A 25,293-nucleotide genomic window follows, 5' to 3' on the forward strand; every position below is an offset into this window, starting at 1 on the left:
GTGGCAAGATTAGGGTGAGAGATGACATAAGTCGTGTCGTCAGCAAAGAGAATGGGTTTCAGGTGTTGGGATACGTTTGGAAGATCATTGATGTATATGAGGAAGAGCAGGGGACCAAGGACACTTCCCTGCGGAACTCCAGTATCAAGTGGCCGTGTTGTTGATGCTGTGTCTTTAATGGTAACATACTGATACCTATTAGTAAGGTAAGATTTGAAATAAGCAAGCGCATGGCCTCTTATACCGTAATGGTCAAGTTTGTGGAGTAGGATGTCGTGGTCTACTGTGTCAAAAGCTTTTCTTAGGTCAATAAAAATTCCTAGTGGATATTCCTTATTTTCCAATGCTGTATAAAGCAGATCTAGCATTTTTATGATTGCATCATTAGTGCTTTTATTTTTCCTAAATCCAAATTGGCAGGGGTTGAGTATGTTTTGTGCTGTTATAAATGAATATAGTCTCCTGTGCACGAGTTTCTCAAAGATTTTGGATAGCAATGGTATGTTTGATATTGGCCTATAGTTGTTTAAGTCTGTAGGGTCACCACCTTTATGTATTGGTGTAACCCTTGCCATCTTGAGTAGTTTCGGGAAGGTGCTAGTTTCTAGTGACTTGTTAAAAAGTAATGAAATACAGTGGAACCCCGGTTAACGATATTTTTTCACTCCAGAAGTATGTTCAGGTGCCAGTACTGACCGAATTTGTTCCCATAAGAAATATTGTGAAGTAGATTAGTCCATTTCAGACTGCCAAACATACACGTACAAACGCACTTACATAAATACACTTACATAATTGGTCACATTTGGAGGTAATCGTTATGCGGGGGTCCACTGTAGCATGCGAAAGGATATGGGCCGCTCGCTTGTACAGTAATGGTGGGACATTAGACAGATTCCCTGAGTTGTTTTTAAGTGACTTTATAATCTCGGTGACTTCCGAGGGCTCAGTTGGTGCAAGATAGAAGGAATTTGGGAAATTCCCATCTAGGTAGTCCCCGGCATGGGCATTAGTATGTGGGATTTTATTGGCGAGATTAGATCCTATGGTTGAGAAGAAGTCGTTTATCTTGTTAGCTGTGTCAGTGGGATGTAGTGGTGTTTCATTAGGTTTAGTTAGGACAATATTCTTGGTTTTTTTCAGTTTGTGGGTCCCTAGAATCTGAGAGAGTGTTTTCCAGGTCTTTTTTATATCTCCTCTAGTGTCTGTGAATCTTCTGGAGTAGTATAGTTGTTTGGCTTTCTTTATTACTTTGGTGAGAACTGATGAATAGTGTTTAAGAATATCTTTGTGTATTAAGCCTTGTCTATATTGCTTTTCATATTGGTGTTTCTTGTCAATGGATTTCAGAATGGTGCTGGTTAGCCATGGGCAACCAAGCCATTTGTTTGTGATCTGTTTCGTTTTTATAGGACAATGTTTGTTGTATAGTCTAAGTAATTTGTTAAGAAAAATGTCTGTCCAGTCATCAATACCATTGGCCTTGGAGAATTCTGTAGGCCAGTCAACAATCTCTAGGTCAGTTGTGAACTTCCTTATTGAGGCCTCGTCATGGAGTCTAAATGAGACTTTGTTGTATTCAAGTGGTGGTTTATTATGTTTGTCAGGAGGAAGGTAGGGTAGTGGTCTGTAGTGCTATCTGTGATTATCCCTGATTTAAGGGGGGCTAGTATATTGGTCCATATGTGGTCTATTATGGTTGCACTTGTCTCAGTGAGCCTGGTTGGTTTAGTTATTGTTGGTATGAGAAGTGTGTTGTTCATATTGTTGATGAAATCAGTTACAGGCTGATCATCTAGTAAGCCAAGGTTGATGTTGAAGTCTCCAGCTAAGAGAAGGTGGTGCTTATTCATTTGTCTGTTTGTTATTAGTGACTTTAATTTCTCACTGAAATTTGGGATGTTTGTGTGAGGTATCCGGTAAATGGCACCGATTGTTATGGGTGTCTTAAGGTTTTTTACTTGTGCAAGTTATCTGGCTACGAGATCTCATATTTATGTTTATTTATTCTATTGTAGGGTGTATTTATCATCTTTATATGTTATGTATCATGTTTATTATATAATTTTGAAAAAAATATCATGGATGGGTTAATGAAAATGTGCATACTAATGTAATATACGACATTTAATGAGACTTGGTGATTATTATTATTATTATTATTATTATTATTATTATTATTATTATTATTATTATTATTATTATTATTATTATTCCAATTACTTTTTTGCAAGTACCAAAACTATCTTTTGCTAGCTAGTACCAACTACCTCATTTTTTTTTTACTTTTTATTGTGCAATAAACTGCTCAATTATTTAATATTACAAATCAGATCTTACTCCTAAACCAATATTATTTCATAGTGACCATCTGTCCATTTAACTTTGTTTACCATTACTTAATTTTAGTCCCTTATATATTTTCTCCTTTATTTTAGCTTTATATAACTACCCTAGTTTATATATTCACAATTGTTAAAATAATCAAGGTGCTATTCTCAGGTGCTAAAGTAGAATAAGTTCACAATTTTGCCATTATATTCCAAAGGTCATTTATTTGATTACCACTTTATAGTTCACCACAACTTATATTAGTCCCTTTTATATTATAATTTTATACTATAATTCTAACTTTAAAGAATTACCTTTATAGTACTACCTACTATCATATTCCCAAGCTCCATTATTTGATCATCACTTTATTTGTATTAGTCCCTTTTATATTGTCTCCTTTATTTTAGCTTAAAAAAAAAAAAAGAAAAAAAAACTACCTTAGCTCATTATTTTACATTTGTTAAATAGTTCAGGTGCTATTTTTTAGCTTAAGACTATTTACTTTGTTTTATACTTAATTCTAACTATAGATTCACTACAAATCTTATGATTGCAAGCATTGATCCTGATACCAACCTCTTATATAATGACTTAAATGAACCAAACAGTTACTGTAATTACTACACTGCAGAACAATCAAAGGCACTTCTCAGTGCCAATAACAACATAACTATCTTTAACTACAATATCAGATCTTTAAGCAAGCATGCTGTATAGTCCTTGTGGCTTAGCGCTTCTTTTTGATTATAATAATAAATTTAAGCAAGCATTACGATGACCTCATAGCATTACTAAATTCCTTACATGCCAATATGTCCATCATTACACTAACTGAAAGCTGGCTAAAGCCTGATAGTACAGATGTCTATGCCATTCCTGGTTACACAGCCATACACAACTGTAGGCCAGACCAACAAGGGGGTGGCACAGCCATATACTACTCAGACCAACTAGAATGTATCACTAATACTTGCACAAGGGATGAACATGGGGAATATATAATAGCTAAATTCAAATCCAAATACCTACAAAAACCTCTCACATTGATAAACATCTACAGAGTTCCACAGTCAAACATTAGCCAATTTAGTCAAAACCTAGGAAGTATGATAACTGATGCACGCATGAACAAAGATCACTTACTACTCTCAGGTGACTTCAATATAAATCTCCTGCAAGACCAGGACCCACACGTTACTGAATTCACAAACACAATGAGTAACTGTATGTTGCTACCAACAGTAACAAAAGCTACAAGAGTTACAGAGACTAGTGTTTCCCTACTTGACCACATCTGGACCAACACCATATCCCCTTCAAAATCAGGCATAATTACAGATAATACCACAGACCACTACCCTACTTTCCTCATAACAACTCTTGGTAAACTACCCCAAGACACTACTAAAGTCACCTTCAGACTTCACAATGAGGCAGCCATTAATAACTTCACAACAGCAGTAGCAAACATTGACTGGCACACTGAGCTAGAAATCTATACAGATATTGACGAATGTATTAAAAATTTTCTAAAAAAGACCCAATACCTCTATAATAAGCACTGCCCTAAAAAAACTAAACAGATGACAGCTAAGAGACTGAACAGTCCCTGGCTAACACCCAGCATTCTCAAATCCATAAATACAAAGCACCAATATGAAAAACAGTACAGAATGGGTCACATAACCAGAGACCAAACAAAACGTTACTCGTCAATCCTAACCAGCCTGATAAGAAGGGCAAAAAAATTGTATTATGAGAACAGATTATCCAACTTACGAGGTGATATAAAAAAGACCTGGAAAACCCTATCAGAAATTCTGGGAACAAAAAAGATATCACAAAATAGCGAAATAAAATTAGCAAAATCAGATGAACCCCAACTCCCACCAACAGAAACAGCAAACAGACTCAATGATTTCTTCTCCACTATAGGACAAAACCTTGCCAATAAAATCCCAAGCTCAGATACCCCACCAAATGACTACTTCACCGGCAACTACCCGAACACACTGTTCCTAGCTCCGACTAACCCATATGAAGTCTCCCTTATTATCAACGCACTAAAAAACAAGGCAGGAGATTTAAATACCTTACCACCCTTTATATACAAAAAAGTGTCACAAGTGCTATCACCAATCATTGCAACACTCTTTAACAAATCCATTGAATCCTCCACCTTCCCTACAGTACTCAAAATAGCAAGGGTCACCCCGATCCACAAAGGAGGAGACCAAACAGAGTTGAATAACTATAAGCCAATATCCAACTTACACCCTCTCTCAAAAATCTTTGAAAAATTTATTCATAAACGAATCTACTCCTACCTTATCTCCCAAAACATACTCAACCCCTGCCAATTTGGATTCAGGCCTAATAAAAATACTAATGATGCTATTATACACATGCTAGAACATATATACACTGCAGAAAAAAGAAGTCCCACTGGGGATCTTCATTGACTTACGTAAAGCTTTTGATACAGTTGACCATGACTTGCTCCACGTAAAATTGTCACACTATGGTATTAGAGGGCACTCCCTCAACTACCTCAAGTCATACCTCAGCAACAGAAGCCAATATGTGTACGCAAATGGGGCAAACTCTTCTGCACAACCAATTACAGTTGGTGTCTCACAGGGAAGTATCCTTGGCCCTCTTCTCTTTCTCCTATAAATAAATGACCTACCAAATGCTTCGCAATTACTCAAACCCACACTATTTGCAGATGACACTACATACGTCTTCTCCCACCCAAACCCAGTCACGCTAGCCAATACTGTAAATACCGAATTACAGAAAATATCTACCTGGATGAGGACTAACAAACTTACACTAAACATTGACAAAACCTACTTCATTCAGTTTGGTAACAGAGCTACAGATGTCCCTCTTAACATAATGATAAACGGATCACCTATCACAAAGCTAACAGAGGGAAAATTCTTAGGAATCCACCTTGATAATAGACTCAAATTTCATACACATATACAACAAATTTTGTAAAAAAATTTCCAAGACTGTAGGCATACTATCGAAGATACGGTACTATGCTCCACAGTCAGCCCTCCTGGCCCTATATCACTCACTTATTTACCCCTATCTCACCTATGGAATTTGTGCATGGGGCTCAACAACAATTAACCATCTCAGACCACTAATTACCCAACAAAAGGCTGCAGTTAGAATGATAACAAATTCTCACTACAGGCAGTACACTCCACCAATATTCAATACACTAAACCTACTCACCATACAAAACATCCATACTTATTACTGCACCTATTACATACATAGAACACTTAACTCTGTTATTAACCCTCCCCTCAAACATCTCCTTGCTAACCTCAACAGAACACATGACCACAACACAAGGCACAGATCACTCTTTGATGTTCCTCGTGTCCATCTCACGCTATGCAAAAACTCAATGCACATAAAAGGCCCTAAAATCTGGAATTCATTACCTGTAAATATAAAAGAAACACTACCTGTTTATAAATTCAAGTCTCTTCTCAAAGATCACTTACTCACCCAAAACCAAATAAATACTGAATAACTCAACCTTATAAATTGTATATCTTAAATGTTTCTCACAATTATATCACATAAATGTTAAACCTAAACCCCAATCTAACTTTACTATTTTTTTAAATAAACTACCTAACAGAATTCTCCATACGACTGAATGTACAACAATGCATGCAACCATATGACCTGTCTTTGTAATACTCACTTGTGCTTTATAGTAATCTGTTTACATTAATGTTTTATCACTGATTTCATCATTGCTTAGTTAATCTTAAGTTAATTTTAAGCCAGCCCGTAATGCTATGCATAGTATAAGTGGCTTTGGCATGCTGCTCTTATCTGTATTTTTTTGTACCTCTGTATGTGTGCTCAAATTGTAATAAATAAATAAATAAATAAATAAATTATTATTATTATTATTTCTAATATGGCGTCATTTGTGCCAGTCGTCTCGCTACCACATCTCATATTTATGTTTATTTATTCTACTGTGGGCTGTATTTATCATCTTTATATGTAATGTGTTTATTATATAATTTTGAAAAAATATCATAGATGGATTAATGAAATTGTGTATATTAACGTAATATACGACATTTAAATGAGACTCGGTGATTATTATCATTACTAATATGAAGTCTCGAGACATAAGACACTCTTACTGATTTTAATGTGTACCTGCACGCCAGCACAGTATGTAAGTTTATTTAGGTACAGGTATACATAAGTATAATTATCAGAGAATATATAAAATATGAAATAACTTTTAAAAAACACTTGAAATTTTGGAGTTTCCAGACATAATGGAGAGACTTAGTGCTTACGGATCTCACATAGAATGTAAACAAACCGGGTGGGGTGCGGTGACTGTATTAGAAAGTCAGGTGGGGGGAGCCGTATAGCGAGTTTTGGTCATAATTTGAAATGACCGTATTAGCGGAACGCCGTAATGCGGGGCCCTACTGTATTCACCATGCACATCCCTTGTGCAAGATTTATTGATACATTCAAGTTGATTTGAGTAGTATACAGCTGTTCCACCCCCTTGCTGGTCTGTTGTGTATGGCTATGTAACCAAGAATGGCATAGACATCTGCAGTACCAGGCTTTAGACAGGTTTCTGTGAGTGTAATGATTGACATACTGGAATGAAGGAAATTGAGTAATGCTGTGAGATCATCGTAATGTTTGCTCAAGGATCTGACATTGTAATTAAAGATAGTTATGTTATTGGTTTCTCTGAGTAATGTCTTTGCTTGGTCTACTGTATAATAATTACAGTTGCTGTTTGATTCATGTAAGTTATTTAATAAAAGGTTTACATCAGGATCAGTGCCTGTAATCATAAGAATGAGAGTGCCTGTACAACTAGATTTTTGAATAAAATATTATGTTAACCCTTTCAAGGTCGACAGGCCCTCTCCCAGACTTGTTCTCAGGGTCGACAAATTTAAAAAAAAAAAAATTTTCTTATGAAAAGATAGAGAATCTTTTTCCAATCATTATGACACCAAAAGTATGAAATTTGATGGAAAACTTACAGAATTATGCTCTCGCAAAGTTAGCGGTCTCGACAATATTTACGCATCGGTGATTTTGCCCACTTTGAGCCCTATTTTTGGCCAATTCCAATGCACTAGTTGACAAAAATCATAACTATTTCGCTAGAACTCCATTTTTTCTATCGAATGAGTGCAAGAAACCACCCATTTACCGATTTCAACTATTCAGTAAAGTGGTCAGAATTTAGCAATTTTGCCAACTTCACACAAATTTCAAAAGATGCCAATTTCCAAATAGGGTCCAGAAAAAACAAGAAAGACATTTCTGGCACTAAAATAACATTTCCTTTGTTCATTAGTCATGTCCCCATGTCCCTCTTACATTCTTTTGCTTTCCTCTTTGAATTTTTATCCTCGCAAAAAATAGAAGATTTACTATTATGCAGACTACTGCATTAGTGTAGAAATGGTATAAATAATATCAGCACACTTGTGAAAGAATATTAGACTCGCCAATTGACGTGTATTGGATGCGTAGCATGATTTGTTTACTTTTGAACTTTGGCAAAAATCGAAGATTTCCGCTACTTTGAGCTCAATTTCAAGGTACTTTTCATTGTAAAACCAATCAAAATCGTCTCAATTTCTGTAATATGTCTTCTATTCTATAAAATGAGACCAGGATAACTAGAATACCATCATAAATACCATACGAAAATACAGTGCAAAGTCCCTGTTTTAAACCAAAAACACGGTCAAAGTTTTTTTTTTCTCATTACGCACTGTGTGCTGCAGGATTTTTTTATACTGCACACACTGACCACATAGACCCATTCTTTCATATGTAGGGGTACCAGCTTTCTCTCGCTAGATTTGAGGGCGCTAGAATTTAGGCGTACTAGTACATCAGAAACCTTGGTGCGTAAGCTGTACTAGTAGGTCAGAAACCCTGAAAGGGTTAAAGAGGGCAATTTTTCTGTGTGGTAAAAGACAAAAAAGAAATTTACGGCCAGTACTTACCGAGATATAAGATCGTGAAGTTGGCTCTGGATGCTCACCTGATGGCAACATCCAGTCCTGCTGCTTGCAGAAGTGTTGCTGATTTGCCTTTTTTTCTTGTTTTTATTTTAATTTATATAATTTTTATATTCTGATAATTACAATTTATAATAATACTTGTGATTTCATAGCCAGTCTTTGTTCTGACACTAATATTATGTACAGTAGACCGTCATTTAGCATGGTAGTTACGCTCCTGAAAATGCCGTGTTAGGTAAAAAAAATCATGTTAGATGAACTGAAGAACTTATGGGAAAAATAGGGTTATGTTCCTAGGAGCCCACAAAAACCCAAACTTTTTTTAGGCCTCCACATCTTACAGAAATAAAAGTGAATATGTGGTTGTAGTTCATTGTTGTGATGTATTATGTTGTTTTTACTGCTTAAGACTACAAATGTAACAGAAATAATAGTATTTCTTACCTTAAATTGTGGGTACTGGTATTTGTGGATGATTGTGAAGAGAGTGGAGAGTTATGTTGTGGTCCTACTGGGCTGAGGTGGATGGTAGAGGTTCTGGTACTGAAGTTGATGGTTGTACTGGAGTGTCTAACTTTAAGTCATTCAGTCAGTCAGTCAGTTCATTAAGTAAAGTTACTCAGTAAGTCAGTCAAGTCATTCAGTAAGTTGCTCAGTAAGTCAGTCAAGTCACTTAGTAAGTCATTCAAATCATTCAGTAAGTCAGTCAAGTCACTCAGCAAGTCAGTCAAATCACTGAGTAAGTCAGTCAAGTCACTAAGTCATTCAGTTAGTCAAGTCACTCAGTAAGTCAGTGAAGTCATTCAGTAAGTCAGTCAAGTCACTCAGTAAGTCAGTCAAGTCATTCACTAAGTCAGTCAAGTCATTCAGTCAAGTCACTCAGTACATCATTCATTCAGTCAAGTCAGTCAGTAAGTCAGTCAAGTCACTCAGTAAGTTCAGTCAGTCATTCAGTAAGTCAGTCACACAAACTCATGTTTGCCTCTTTTTCTCTGTACAAAGTAAAACTTCATTATTTCTACAGGTTATCTTGTCTAATACTTTTGTTTTTTTGTTAATTCTAAGACTTGAGTGCTTATACCTCTTCGTGCCACTTTCAGCAACACTGGTGTGGCTACTGGGTGTCATTATTGCTTGGTAGATACAAGATAGAGTAATTAAAATATCATAACACAATTCACAAAGACAGCTGCCTTGTAGCAGAGAAAGACTGGACACGTATGAATTACGAACGCTAGGATGATGGGGTGATGTCGGGGAGTGGCAGGGAAAGGTGGGAGGGCTGCCCTGCTGCTCCACAACAAGGTGGCCGCTTGAGCAAAAGAGAATTTTTTTTTCCTTCCCACAAACTGAACCATGTTAAATTAATTATATGACATGTTACATAAAATTGTGCTGCAATTCTTCAATCGTGCAATACCCAAATCATGCCAAATAAACTCGTGCTAAATGACAGTCTACTGTACTGAAATAGTACTCAATTAGTAACAGTCATACCGACAGATGAACATTTTCACCTGCCTGGGTCATTTATTATTATCTAGAAATATATACAAAGTATTTATAGGTCTTTGCAGTGTTTTAGACATGCTGGAGTATATATGAAACTCCTTAAAGAATTATGTTATGACAAGCGAGATAACTGGTGACAGCCAGTGACATTTGATGAATATGCGCTGCTTTATTTGTTTTTGTGTTTGCACACAAACATGTCTGTCTGTCTATCTGTCTGCCTGTCTGTCTGTCTGTCTGTCTGTCTGTCTGTCTAGCTCTGCTTATCTATCTAGCTCTGTTTATCTGTCTGTCTGCCTGCCTGTGTGTACCTGGAGTATATATATGAAACTCCTTGAAGAATGGTGTTATGATAAGTGTGAGATAACTGGTGACAGCCAGTGACATTTGATGAATGTGAGCTGCTGCAGAGAACCCTCGCTTTATTTGTTTTTGCTGTTGCACACAAACATGTCTGTCTGTCTGCCTGCCTGTGTGTGTGTGTGTGTGTGTGTCTGTCTGTCTGTCTTTCCATCTGTTTGTCTCTGTCTCAGGGAGCGGCTGGCAAATCTGTTGGTTTTTTGTTTGAGCCGCTTCCTGATTGCTGAGCAAGTGACACTGCTATTACTTGTGTCATGTTTATGTCTTATATCTACAAACACTGTATAACACTTTGGGTTATCCTGAGTAATTTACACCTTGTATAATAACTGTACAGTGGAACCTCAAAAATCGAACTGCTCCCAACACAACCAATTATGTAAGTGTATTTTTGTAAGTTCTTTTATAAGTGTATTTTTAAGGGTCTGAAATGGACTAATCTAATTTACATTATTCCTGATGGGAATAAATTCATTTGGTAAAGGCACTCGAACAGACTTCTGGACCGAAGAAAGTTCGATATTTGAGGTTCCACTGTACTAATGTGTACATGTGAGAGACATAGACAGAGATATAGACACATAGACAGAGATATAGACAGACAGAGATAGCGAAAGTCAGCCAGCCAGCCAGCTGGCCAGTGTACCGAATACATAAGAACATAAGAAAGAAGGAACACTGCAGCAGGCCTTTTGGCCCATGCAAGGCAGGTCCATGTTACCCCCCTGGCTTAGACCAATTGACCCACCTAGTCAGGTCACATCCACTGAAGGAAGGAGCATGGCATCTGACCTAGTAGCACAAGCTAGTCAGGTCCAACTCTCACCCACCCACACCCACTCGTGTATTTATCTAACCTATTTTTACTTTCCTCTTAAAATGGGAGTGTTAATACGACATGACATCAGTGAATGCCTGGTGTTTGCCATGCTATTTGCTCTAGCTGGCACTCAATTGAACTTGTGCTCCCACAAGGTACTAAGTGGTCCCCGATTTTTTTAATACTGCGCACACTGAGTGCGCAGACCCATTCTTTCATGTCTAGGCGATTCAGGCCTATTGTACCAAATTTGAAGGAATGAAAAATAAAATGTTGATCTACGTTTGGAGCGCTGCACACGTGCACGTAAATCTACATGTGGACAGTTTAAGGGTTAATCTCTAAGTAAAAATTTTTGTATTGCTGATGTACATAGCATAATCAGGTTACATTATGTATCTTTTACTTCACTGAAAACAAGGACAGTCCTGAATTAGAAGACTGGAGATAATAAAATGTGGGATGAGTTGAAGATATAATCATATCCTCAAGAGTTAACTTATTGAAACAAAAATGGCCTTGGATAACATTCTGCTGAATTTTTTCAGCCATAGAACTAAAATTATCTTTCTTGTTTTTATAATTTTTATATAAAAATGCTAAATCACAATATTTTTTTTTATATCTATAGTGGATTACAAACAGAATTCATGGAGTAATTTTTTTTTTTAACACGTTGGCCATCTCCCACTGAGGCAGGGTGATCCAAAAAAGAAACACTTTCACCATCATTCAACATTTTCATTTTTTTCTGACCAGGTTGTAAAGCCACACGTGGGCAGCATTGGGGTGAGTAAAGGCGGAGATCTGGTGCTGTCTCTTGCTACGTTCATCCCCGAGGTGAAGGCTGCAGTTTGTATAAATGGAAGTTGTGCTAATACTCAAAGCAGCCTACACTTACATGACAGAACAATTCCTGGTCTAGATTTTGACATTTCAAAAGTAAAGGTCTGTATAGCATATGTAATAAGTTTATTACAATTGTTAAATGGGAATATTATTTCTTTTATGTGTGTATTTTGTCTCCATGTATGGGAAGGACTGCTTATAAATATGATTAAAAAGCACCATCAGGACAAGATTTTACTGTAGACAATGTTTATTTTGTCATGAGGTTTATCAGCTCAGTGGTAGGAAAACCAGTATACAGTGGAACCTCTGCTTACGAGTTTAATCCGTTCCATGACATTGCTCACATCTGGATTTACTCGTTTGCAGAGTCAATTTTCCTCATCTAAATGGAATTAATTCGTTCCAGTGGAATTCCAGGCATGACAAAATACTTCAATAATTTCCCTAATATCAACTCTGCGGCTTATTTATCTATCACAGTTCATCTAATATTAATAACATAGAAACATGATATATACACTAGAATGAATAAAATACATGTCATTACAGCTAGTGGTGGTGACAGTGGCCATTGTTGTTATTGGGGTTTATAGGGCCACCACAGCGGCCATTCCTGCTCCTGACTACACGTATTGAGAACCTAGGATAATCCAAAGAAGTCAGACAGTGTGACTTATAATTGCTACACTTTTAATGCTACACTTAATTGCTACACTCTTAATGCTACACTTTGTCACTGACTCCTGCTTTAGTATTGTACATATTGTAAAGTGGTAGGCTGGTACTGCCTGGCCAAGTCCTTAACCCTCCACCTAGTTTGTTTATCTATGATTTCCTGCTTTAATTCCATGGAAATTATCCTCTTTTTCTTCTCAGCACTCTCCTTTGCACTTGCTTTCTTAGGACCCATGGTTAGAAACAAGAAATTTGGCAAAATACGTAACTGCATGAAACTTAAGGAAAATACAAGAATTCCTTCCACCGTGTGTGGAGTGGACTGCCATCTCGTGGCGGCATTTGGAAATTCACTTATAGAATAGGGTACAACAAGGTCTGCCACTGCTGTTTCATGTTGTCTGCCACTGCTGCTTCATGTTGTCTGCCATTGCCACCTCATGTCTGCTCCCACTCTTGTTAGCGTGTTGAAGAGCTTTCCAATATGTGAAGGTTGAGGGGCAGTGCCAATTGGACAGGTATTGGACAGTGATGTCATTTGAACATCGCCAAAGAATCGAACATTTCTGCTACTTTGAGCTCAATTTCAAGGTACTTATTGTCATGAAAGCAATCAAAATCATAATTATTTCTGTAGTATATCTTCCATTCTATCAATTGAAACCAAAAAAATGAGAATACAACCATAAAAAATGTACAAAAATATACCACTAATGGGAGGCTAATGGCTGAGAAGTGAACTCTGTTATTTATTTTCCGATTTCTTTCATTTTTGGTGTACGTTAAGAAGCATCTTTCCATTATACATTGCCCAAGTTTCAATAAGATAGTTCAACAAACAACTGAGATCCAATTCCTTAGATCAAGAGCAAGAGCCCCTCACCAGCATCAGGGAACCTCCCTTGAGGCTTGCTAGCATCTGGAAATTTTGCTTGCGTCTGGAAGCAAAAAATCAACCAAGTGACTGCTTGTATGTGGAAAAACTCGCATGTGGATGCACTCATAAGTAGAGGTTCCACTGTACAGTGGAACCTTTGCTTACGAGTGCCCCACCATGTGAGTTTTTCAGGATACGAGCCATTGCTCGGTCGATTTTTTGCTCCTGGATACGAGCCAAAATCCAGGTTGTGAGCTTCCCCCTCAAGGGAGGTTCCTTGATGTTGGTGAGGGGCTCTTGATCTAGGGAATTTTATCTGTGCTCCAGTTTTCTAAATTAAGCCTGAATACCTTCCATCCCCTCCCCTCACAGGCGCTGTATAATCCTAAGGGTTTAGTGCTTCCCCATTATAATAATGTACAGTGGAACCTCTGCTTATGAGTGCCCCACTGTTATGTACAGGGCAACTACTTAAGCCTGTTTAGCTCTTTCTTGCAACAAATAAACAGGATTGAATATCCTGTTCTAAATGAAATCATTCAAGGGTTCAGTAGTAAACAATCACAATGTTTCTTTCCGGTTTTTTATTAAGTTTCTTAATAAACCATAGAAGGGTTTTATATTAACTTTAAAAAGGTCGCACCAAAAAACAGAGTACTCATGAAATTTACACTTGAGTTCACTTAAAAGATAATATACAATATTCTGTCTTGTTATAGTGCTGAATGGCTCTAGTATCATAACACCTTCACTTCATATAATAACACTTTGCTTATCTCAATCTAAATGAGACAGAAAACGTAACACTTCAATAATAATTCACTCTTATTCAACTTTCAAAATATACTAAGCGAGATTAGGAATATTCTACACTTAAAGGAGTTTTGGGGCGAGTCTGTCTCCCATGACTTTTTCGCCGTCCTCTTTGAACCAATACTGCTTAAACTCACTCCTAGCAGAGCTAGGGACAATCACCAGCATCTCCAATACAGCAACACACACTTCGTCCGAGACGTTTCTGTCTGATACCGTTCGATGTGCTGGAGGGTCACTAGGGAACCTCATGTAAGACCAGAAGGTTAAATCCAGGAATCAAGGAGCTTCTCTCACGAAAGGTGAGAGTGGACTGCCCTATAACAGAATTCTCAGACTGACATCACCTCGGATTAAGAGGGGACAGTGGCTAAACAACAGCCGGGTAATAAACAACTCTACCCGTAGTTTACATCGTCGAAACATCCTATCTATTTACACAGCTAAATAAATTAAGGCCAGATAATATTATAAAGTACTCTATCCTCATTTTAGCTACTAATGAGGCTAGAAATAATATAATATTAAGTGAAAAAGCCCATTACATATACATCATACCTGACCTAGAAGGTTCACAAACGAGGGGCGTAACACCCACCATGTGAGATTTTCAGGATATGAGCCATCGCTTGGTCGATATTTGGCTCGTGGATATGAGCCAAAATCCAGGTTGTGGGCTTCCCCCTCAAGGGAGGTTCCTTGATGCTAGTGAGAGGCTCTTGATCTAGGGAATTTTATCTGTGCTCCAGTTTTCTAAATTAAGCCTGAATACCTTCCATCCCTTCCCCCCACAGGGGGGAATATAATAATAATAATATAATAATAATAATACAAAGGACCCCCAAGTTTCGTGACTAATCCGTTGTGAATTCACGGTCTTAATATGATTGTTATCCTGCTCTATCCTGGCTATTATTAACTAAAAAGATTATTAAAAAGCTATCTGCTACCTGTACTGTACTATACCATGAGAAATATATACATACCTAATAATATACAGTGGACCCCCGGTTAACGATTTTAATCCGTGCAAGAGGGTTAATCGTTATGCGAAATAATCGTTATGCGAATGAATTTTCCCCATAAGAAATAATGGAAATAAAATTAATCCGTGCAAGACGCCCAAAAGTATGAAAAAAATTTTTTTTTACCACATGAAATGTTAATTTTAATACACACAAACTGAAAAAGGCATGCACAATTAAATGACACTTACTTTTATTGAAGATCTGGTGATGATTGATGGGATGGGAGGAGGGGAGAGCATTATCTTCTTACTGTTTAGAAGGGGAATCCCCTTCCATTAGGACTTGAGGTAGTAAGTCCTTTTCTGGGGTTACTTCCCTTCTTTTTTTAATGCCACTAGGGCCAGCTTCAGAGTCACTGGACTTCTTTCGCACAAGATATCTGTCCATAGTGGCCTGTACCTCTCGTTCCTTTATGACTTGCCTAAAGTGTTTCACAACATTGTCAGTGTAATAATCACCAGCACGGCTTGCAATAGCTGTGTGAGGGTGATTTTCATCCATGAAGGTTTGCACTTCAAGCCACTTAGCACAGATTTCCTTTATCTTTGTAGTAGGCAACTTCTTCAATTTCTCTCTCCCCTCCTCTGAACCAGTTTCCTCAGGTCTGGCCTCTTGCTCTTGAAGTTGATCTATCAGCTCATCAGTGGTTAGTTCTTCATTGTCCTCCTCCACCAACTCTTCCACATCCTCCCCACTAACCTCCAACCCCAAGGACTTTCCAAATGCCACAATGGATTCCTCAACTGGCACAGGATTCTCAGGGTTAGCCTCAAACCCTTCAAAATCCCTTTTGTCTACACATTCTGGCCACAGTTTCTTCCAAGCAGAGTTCAAGGTCCTCTTAGTCACTTCCTCCCAAGCCTTACCTATAAGGTTTACACAATTGAGGATATTAAAGTGATCTCTCCAAAACTCTCTTAGAGTCAGTTGAGTTTCTGAGGTCATTACAAAGCACCTTTCAAACAGAGCTTTTGTGTACTGTTTCTTGAAGTTGGAAATAACCTGCTGGTCCATGGGCTGCAGGAGAGGAGTGGTATTAGGAGGCAAAAACTTCACCTTAATGAAGCTCATGTCCCCATAAAGTCGCTCTGCCACGTCTGTAGGATGACCAGGGGCATTGTCTAACACCAGGAGGCACTTAAGTTCTAATTTCTTTTCAGTTAGGTAATTTTTCACATTGGGGGCAAATGCATGGTGTAACCAGTTATAGAAAAATTCCCTAGTGACCCATGCCTTACTGTTTGCCCTCCACAGCACACACAAATTATCCTTGAGGACATTCTTTTGCCTGAACGCTCTGGGAGTTTCAGAGTGATACACTAATAAAGGCTTCACTTTGCAATCACCAGTAGCATTGGCACACATCAACAAAGTAAGCCTGTCTTTCATAGGCTTATGTCCTGGGAGTGCCTTTTCCTCCTGAGTAATGTAGGTCCTGCTTGGCATTTTCTTCCAGAACAGGCCTGTTTCATCACAATTAAACACTTGTTCAGGTTTCAGTCCTTCAGTTTCTATGTACTCCTTGAATTCCTGCACATATTTTTCAGCCGCTTTGTGGTCCGAACTGGCAGCCTCACCATGCCTTATCACACTATGGATGCCACTACGCTTCTTAAATCTCTCAAACCAACCTTTGCTGGCCTTAAATTCACTCACATCATCACTAGTTGCAGGCATTTTTTTAATTAAATCCTCATGCAACTTCCTAGCCTTTTCACATATGATCGCTTGAGAGATGCTATCTCCTGCTATCTGTTTTTCATTTATCCACACCAATAAGAGTCTCTCAACATCTTCCATCACTTGCGATCTTTGTTTCGAAAACACAGTTGAACCTTTGGCAAGAACAGCTTCCTTGATTGTCTTTCTGGTGCCCACAATAGTAGCGATGGTTGATTGGGGTTTCTTGTACAGCTTGACTAGGTCGGCTATACGCACTCCACTTTCATACTTATCAATTATCTCTTTCTTCATCTCTATAGTAATTCTTACCCTTTGAGGTGTAGGGTTGGCACTAGAAGCTTTCTTGGGGCCCATGGTCACTTATTTTCCAGAAACAGCACCGAAAATACTGTAATAATACGAAATATTCCGAGTGTATGCTTGGATGTTACCGCGGAGGCTGGCTGGTAAACAATGGGACGGGGCGGCACATGTGAGGCTGGCTGAGGGCACATTGGACGCGTCTCGGACGAAAATCGGTAAGCGGGTTTTTAATCGGTATGCGCGGCAAAAATTTTGCGATAAAAGTAATCGGTATGTGGAAAAATCGCTATGTGATGCCATCGTTATGCGGGGGTCCACTGTACAGTGGACCCCCGAGTTTCGTGATTAATCCATTCCAGAGAGCCTGCCAAAAGTCGAAATTCATGAAACTCGAAACCATTTTCCCCATAAGAAATAATGGAAATAAAATTAATCCGTTCCAGACACCCAAAAATATTAAAATAAAATTTTTTTTTTCAAATTAAATAAAGATTTACATACTGAAAACAATCAGAAATCAAGTATGGGGGTCCACTGTACAGTGGAACTTTGACTTACATTTGTCCCAGTGTACGAGTTTTTTGAGATACAAACCGTCCCTGGGTCAATTTTTTGCTCTAAGTTATGAGCCAACATTTGAGTTATGAGTCAGCTTCCCCCTGCTTCCCCCTCAACCCAAAACCTGGACACCTCACTTGTTTATCTATGATTTCATACTTTAATTCCATGGAAATCATTCTCTTTTTCTTAGCACTGTCCTTAGAAAAATGAAATTTTGCCAGATGACTATCAAAAATGTAAGCAAAGCATGAGAGAACTGCTCTTACAGTGAACTGAGTTGGCGGCATTCGTTATAATAATAATTTATTATTATTATTATTATTATTAGTGTTATTATTATTATTAATTTAGGTAACTAGAGCACAGATCCAATTCCCTAGATCAAGAGACCCTCACCAGCATCAAGGTTCCTTGATGCTGGTGAGGGGCTCTTGATCTAGGGAACTGGATCTGTGCTCCAGTTCCCTAAATTAATATAATAATAATAATAATACGTACATAATAATTCAGAATCCTGCCACTAGATGGCACAACTGATGCCAAAACATTGTACACGTTTACATCGCTATGGGAGCAGTTCTCTCGTGCTTGTTTGCATTTTTTGACAGTCATATGGCCAAATTTCTTTTTTCTAATCATGGGTCCTAAGAAAATAAGTGCAAAGAACAGCGCTGAGAAGAAAAAGATGATGGTTTCCATGGACTTAACCAGGCAATACATCATACGTCACACCCTCAACATCCCCCACCCTCAGCATCCCCAACTCTCAACATCCCCCACCATCTCTGCTCCAAGTGTGTAAGTACATATACACTTTATATAAACAGTTTTTATATGATATTTCTTATTTATAAATATATTGTTTCAGTGTTTTCCTTAGAAAACTAGTGATCTACTGCAGTTAGCCTCAAAAATACTCCATTTTCTCTGACAGTATGAACATGGGAAGATACTATAGTTAAATTGGGACAGAAAATGTAGATGCTTCCGCCGCTGCCTCTGCCACCATATTATGGCCTATTTTATTCATTCTAGAGTATATATCATGTTTCTGTGTTAATTATATTGTTTATTATTTCATATTAGATGAATTGTGATAGATAAATAAGCCGTACAGTTGATAATAGCGTCATATTCAAGCATTTTTTCTCGTCTCTCCAGAGTCCAGGAATGGATTAATGGCTTTTCAATTATAGTGGACCCCTGGGTAACGACGTCATCAGCTAATGAAAAAATCGGGTAGTGACATGTTTTTGCGTCACAATATTGGCTCGACTAACGACAAAGAACTCGGTTAAGGACATTTGTCCCGAATGTGTCTGTGTGCCCTGAGTGGGCCCGGCCACTCCATGTGCAGCTAGCAGCTAGTGTGCCAGTGTTTACAAGCCAGGGAGGACGATTCCACGCGTACATGTGATATATTTTGTATTTTTCCATTGTTTTTATTGCTTGTAACTGGTAAATAAGCCACTTTGGGCCCAAAGAAACCTTCTAGTGCCAGCCCAGTGGTAAAAAGGGTGAGAAATACTATCGAATTTAAGAAAGAGATCATCACAAACTACGAAAGTGGAGTGCATGTCTCCGAGTTGGCCAGGTTGTATGACAAACCCCAGTCAACCATCGCTACTATCATGACCAACAAAAAGGTAATCAAGGAAGCTGTTGTTGCGAAAGGTGCAAGTATGCTTACGAAACAGAGATCGCAAATACTCGAAGATGTGGAGAGACTGTTGTTGGTGTGGATCAACGAGAAACAATTATCAGGAGACAGTGTTTCATAGTCAGTAATATGTGAAAAGGCAAGGCAGTTGCATGATGATTTAGTTAAGAAAATGCCTCCAAATAGTGCTGATGTTAGTGAATTTAAGGCCAGCGGAGGTTGGTTTGAGAGATTTAAGAATTGTAGTAGCATACACAGTAGGTAAGGCATGGTGAGGCTGCCAGTTCTGACAAAAAAGCAGCTGAAAAATACGTGCAGGACTTTAAGGAGTATGTAGAGGCTGAACAATTAACCCTTTCAGGGTCCGTCCCGTAGATCTACGGCTTTACGTTCAGGGTCCAAACCGTAGATCTACGCCATGAGCTCAGCTCACTCTGATAAACTGTGAGTGGTACATTTGGGCCTAGATATGAGAGAATACATCTATGTGGTATGTGTGCACCACATAAAACAGATCCTGCAGCACACTGTGTATAATGAGAGAAAAAAAATGAAATCATGATTTTTCGATTAAAACAGCGACTTTGCAGTGTTTTTTCGTATGTTTTTTATAGTTGTATTTGCGATTTCTTGGTCTCATTTGATAGAATGGAAGACATATTACAGAAATAGAGATGATTTTGATTGGTTTTAGCATTGGAAATGGCTTGAAACTGAGCTCAAAGTAGCGGAAATGTTAATTTTTTGCCGATATTCAAGAGTAAACAAACGACCTCACACGTCTAATACACGTCAGCTGTTGGGTCTAATATACATTCACAAATATGGTGATGATATTTATACAATTATTACAGTACTGCATAACAGTAAATCTTCTATTTTTTGGTGTGAATAAAAATTAATTATGTGAATAAAAAATCAAAATGGAATTTATTTGTAAAGCCTCAAAACATAACTAATGAACAGAGGAAATGTTAGTTTAGTACCAGGAATGCCTACATTGTTCATTCTGGACCCTATTTTGAAATTGGAATATTTTGAACTTTGTGTTAAATTGGCCAAATTAACAATTTTCGATCACTTTATTTTGTAGTTGAAACAGTTGACTTGGCGATTTCTTGTGCTCAATCGATAGAATAGAAGTAATACTAGTGAAATAACTAAGAATTTGGTTGATTGGAATAATGTAATTGGCCTAAAATGGGAGTCAAAGTCGGCAAAATCGCCGATTCGTAAATATCGCTGACACATCAAAATTCGCGTGAGCATAATTTCGTCAATTTTCCACCAAATTTCGTACTTTTTGTTTTATTACCTTCACAAAAAGATTCTCTACGATTTCATAAGAAAAAATAACAAATTTTTTTTTTTTAAATTCTTGGACACTGGTGCGTGACTCCAGATTTGGGCCTTGGACCCTGAAAGGGTTAAAGCCCCAACAGGTGTTTAGTTATGATGAAACAGGCCTGTTTTGGAAGAAAATGCCAAACAGGACCTACATTACTCAAGAGGAAAAGGCACTCCCAGGACACTTGCAGGACTTGGAACTCTACTTGGAGAAAATTGTGGCCAGGCTGTGTGCAAGAGAGGGATTTTGAAGGGTTTGGGGCTGACCCTGTGTTACAAAAAACGTGATTCTAAAAGCTTAGAGATCTCCAGTGAATACTAGAAAGGACTGCCCTTCTAGCATCCAGCCTGTTACTGGGTTTTCGTAACAATTAGTCAGTATCCTTGTCCAATTATCCATTAGAATTCAGTATGATTCAATAGTGCTTCAGGATTACAACTGGTAGGCTACTAACTAGAGAAAATAAAATTTAATAAATTTATTGAGTATCGTCTAGAGTTATATTATCAAAGTAAATTAAATTAATAATAATCAAAATAATAATCACTTCCCTCATTTACAGTATTATTGTGCTGAAAGCACATACCACATTTATAATTCTTAAGTACCGTCTGGTACTTTAACATTTAATAAGATATTACAAATATGTACAAGTAAGTGTGTATGTGTGCAAGTGCTCTAAGTAGTTCGCTATGTCTCACGACTCGACTAGACTTAAACAAGTGACTGACAAAGTCCTCAAATAAACTAACTTCTTGACCAACTGGCAATCAGAACAGTCTGCTTGAACAATAAAAAGAATGCTAAGCCCAATAGCAATATAACAAGCAACTGCGACACAGAATCAGGAACAAGGAGATAATATAACAACACTAAGTAGGGACCATCAGCAGATTCTCCACAAAAGTCACAAAACTCCCATACTACTGAATCTAAGTTCAGCATAAGAAAATCCCCGACTGTGATAATACACAGATACCAGTACAAGTTAGGTCAGAAGCTACAGCTCAGGACCTGAGTTGTTTAGAGTGTCTATGCAACACACAACCTCAGTACAACGTCGAAAATCACTAAGTCTATACAATGTTCTGTGAACAGAGTATCACAGAAACTACAAGAAAGCTAGAGACGGCCTTCCAACAAGGGCCTATAAGGGAGATTTAGGCACTTTGTCTGGAATACATCCAACCACCCAGCGAGTCTAGACCAGACTGAATACTTCAGGCGAGGACTTTATAGCCCTTGTGGCTTAGCGCTTCTTTTTGATTATAATAATAATAATAATTCAGGCGAGGTGAGGACACCCCCCCCTCGATCACGTGATAGCTCCGTGGACAGTACTGCCCAGCAACAGAAGCCGGCAGAATAACGAGCAAAGAGTGATAATTACAGTAGTTAGACAGTCAAGACTTGAACTGAGCACATAATATGTTATATTACAACCCAGGATTCCAAATGGCCTGTTATCCCGGGTGTAATGGGAGCAAAATAAACACAGCAGAAAAAGTTTAGACATATTATCCTTCACCAATTTAGAACAGCAATATGTACACTATGTACAGTGATAAGTATAGTGCACTCCACGGTAAGCAAGGCAGAAATAGAAGCCACAAGATAGCAGACCGTGCTTCAACTAGCTCTAGAATGGAAATGACAAGGGCAGACAGGAGAGTGGTACCCACATAACCTCTGCGATTGCCAAAACCATCTTCTTATTGGCTAGAACCTGGTCACTAGTTGAACGACGGGGCCCCATCATCAACTCTTAGCAACCTGGTTCGCTGGTTGGGGGAGATAACCTGTAAATGAGGGTGTGTACATGCGCCGAATAAAGGTTACGTACTCTTTGCATGCCACACCCCAACCCCGAGAAGGCTCAGGATTAGGCTGCCACCTCCCAGTGGTAACCGTGCCGCCATGGCACAAAATAATGGGACCACCTTTCCTCTCCACCATCCAACTCTTAGATAGAGCTCAGCTTTTCTCGTGACAAAAAGCCAAACCCTAAACTCAAAGTGAGACAGCAGTCAGTCAGGCTAGCATAGGTCCAAGATACAGGCAGACGGTAGCCCGCATCCCCTCACTAAAAAAAAAGCCCACACCAGGGGATAAAAAAAAGAGCGTGAAAAGGGGTTACCACAAATATAACATCCTAACCTAAATAAATAAAAATATTAGACTCTAGATAAAGAGTCCGCCAACACATTTTCTTTGCCGGCAATATATTTAATTCTGAGTGAGTATGGTTGCAGTCTTAGCGTCCAGCGCATGAGCCTTGTGTTGTGGTTCTTCATGGCTTGGAGATATACTAGAGGATTGTGATCACTGTAGACTGTGACCACCTGCGATGTCTGGCCCACATAAACATCGAAATGCTCCAAAGCCAGTACCAGCACGAGGGCTTCTTTTTCAATGGTAGAGTAAGCCCTCTGATGTGGCTAGAACTTGGGTGAAAAGTATGCTACAGGCTGCAACTCCTCATTCTCGATTTGTAATAGTACTGCCCCAACCCCAGACTCACAAGCATCAACCTGTAATGAAAAAGGTTTGGAGAAGTCTGGAGACAAAAGAATGGGTGCAGTACACAATAATCTTTTTGCTTTATTAAAAGCAGTGTTACAGTCTGAGGTCCAATTAAAGGGAACTTTGTGACTGGTAAGAGAGGTAAGAGGGGCTACAATATCTGAGAAATTCTTACAGAATCTTCTGTAAAATCCTATCATGCCTAGGAAACGTTGAAGAGATATCCTATCATGAGGAACTGGATAATCTTTAATAGCAAGAACTTTAGCAAGTTTAGGTGCAACTTTACCACTACCTACTTCATGGCCTAGAAAAGTGACAGTGGCCTGGCCAAAGGAAGATTTAGATAAATTAACTGTTAAATGAGAACTCTGAAAGGTCTCAAAAAGAGCCTTAAGTCTAAGTAGGTGTTGATCCCAAGTATCAGACACCACAACAATATCATCTAGGTACGCTGCCGTGCCTTCAAGTCCTTTAATAGCCTGATGGATAAGTTTCTGGAATGAAGAGGGGGAATTTTTCATTCCGAAGGGGGTAACTGTGTATTGATAATGACCTCCTGGAATTACGAAGGCAGAGATTTCCTTCGCCTTATCCGTTAAAGGTACCTGATAGTAACCTTTAAGGAGATCTAACTTGGACACAAAAGTAGCCTTACCCACAAAGTCAATTACGTCATCCAGATGAGGAAGAGGGTAAGCATCTGTAATTGTGACCTCATTCACCTTACGGTAGTTTGTACACATACGAAACCCTCCATCAGCCTTCTTCACAAGGATGCACGGTGAAGCCCATGGACTAGATGACTCCTCCACTAAACCATGCTTTAACAAAAATTCTACTTCCTGCTGAAGTAACCTTTGCTTTTCAGGATTAGCTCTGTAGGGGGAGAGTTTAATTGGTTTAGGGTTTCCCACATCTACATCATGATAACCTAACGTGCATTTTTTCGGCACATCCGAAAAAATATTAGGATATGACTGTAGAAGCTCAGTTAAATTTGTTGCTTGCGTTTCAGATAGTCCTTCCATTAAAGGGCTAGGATCCTTGAGGAGGACAGAATTTGAAAGTTTAATATTAATTTCAGAGATAAAGTGCAAAGAATCAGAGTCGTCCTCAGAGGTAGAGGACAGAGTCATTACTGGGACTTTATCTGGTGTATGAAAAGATTTTAATTGATTGATATGGTAAATTTTAGTTTTTGAGGTCTTATAAATGGGAGCTACCACATAATTTACATCAGATAATCTACTTACCATCTGCATAGGTCCCATAAATCTAGCTTTCAAGGTGTGGCCAGGTATAGGTTCCTGCACCAACACCTTGTCTCCTGGATGGAAGGAGCGGAATTTTGCACTTCTGTCATACTTCTGTTTCATCTTACTTTGAGCTGTCTTTAGGTTAGCCTTGGCTAACTGACGTGCCACCTGCAACCTTGAAGACAGGTTGTAGAGTGTTGAGCTAACGTCTTCTCCCATCCATCCTTCTTTGAGCACCCGAAGAGGACCTCGTACATTGTGCCCAAAGATCAGCTCAAACGGACTATACCCTGTAGACTCTTGCACCGTACTGAGAACAGCAACAAAGGTAGTGATTCATCCCAGTCTGTAGGAAAGTGCATGCAAAAAGTTCTCATCAAAGTTTTTAACGTCTGATGGAATCTTTCCAAGGCGCCTTGGGACTGAGGATGATAGGCAGTGGATAAGTTGTGGATTATCCCTAACCTAGTTAATACTTCCCTAAATGCTTTGGCAGTAAAGTTAGTACTTTGATCACTTTGAATAGTTTTAGGAATGCCAAAACAAGAAATGAATTTGGTTAAAGCTTTGAGAATAGCTTTAGTATTAATACTGCACATGGGAATTGCTTCAGG

General features: G+C 38.5%; 1 protein-coding gene across 13 annotated transcripts in view; it reads left to right on the top strand.

Annotated features, from left to right (window-relative positions):
- LOC128685704 (acyl-coenzyme A thioesterase 1) overlaps positions 1-25,293 on the top strand; it is a 326,051-nt gene that overhangs the window by 178,204 nt on the left and 122,554 nt on the right. For all 13 annotated transcript variants that reach the window (XM_070088074.1, XM_070088077.1, XM_070088081.1 and 10 more), the window contains one exon: positions 11,857-12,045. In XM_070088074.1, coding sequence (XP_069944175.1) covers positions 11,857-12,045 — 189 coding nt within the window. The remainder of the gene's footprint in view (positions 1-11,856; positions 12,046-25,293) is intronic.

Source organism: Cherax quadricarinatus, chromosome 23, assembly GCF_038502225.1.
Source record: "Cherax quadricarinatus isolate ZL_2023a chromosome 23, ASM3850222v1, whole genome shotgun sequence".
Classification (NCBI taxonomy): domain Eukaryota; kingdom Metazoa; phylum Arthropoda; class Malacostraca; order Decapoda; family Parastacidae; genus Cherax; species Cherax quadricarinatus.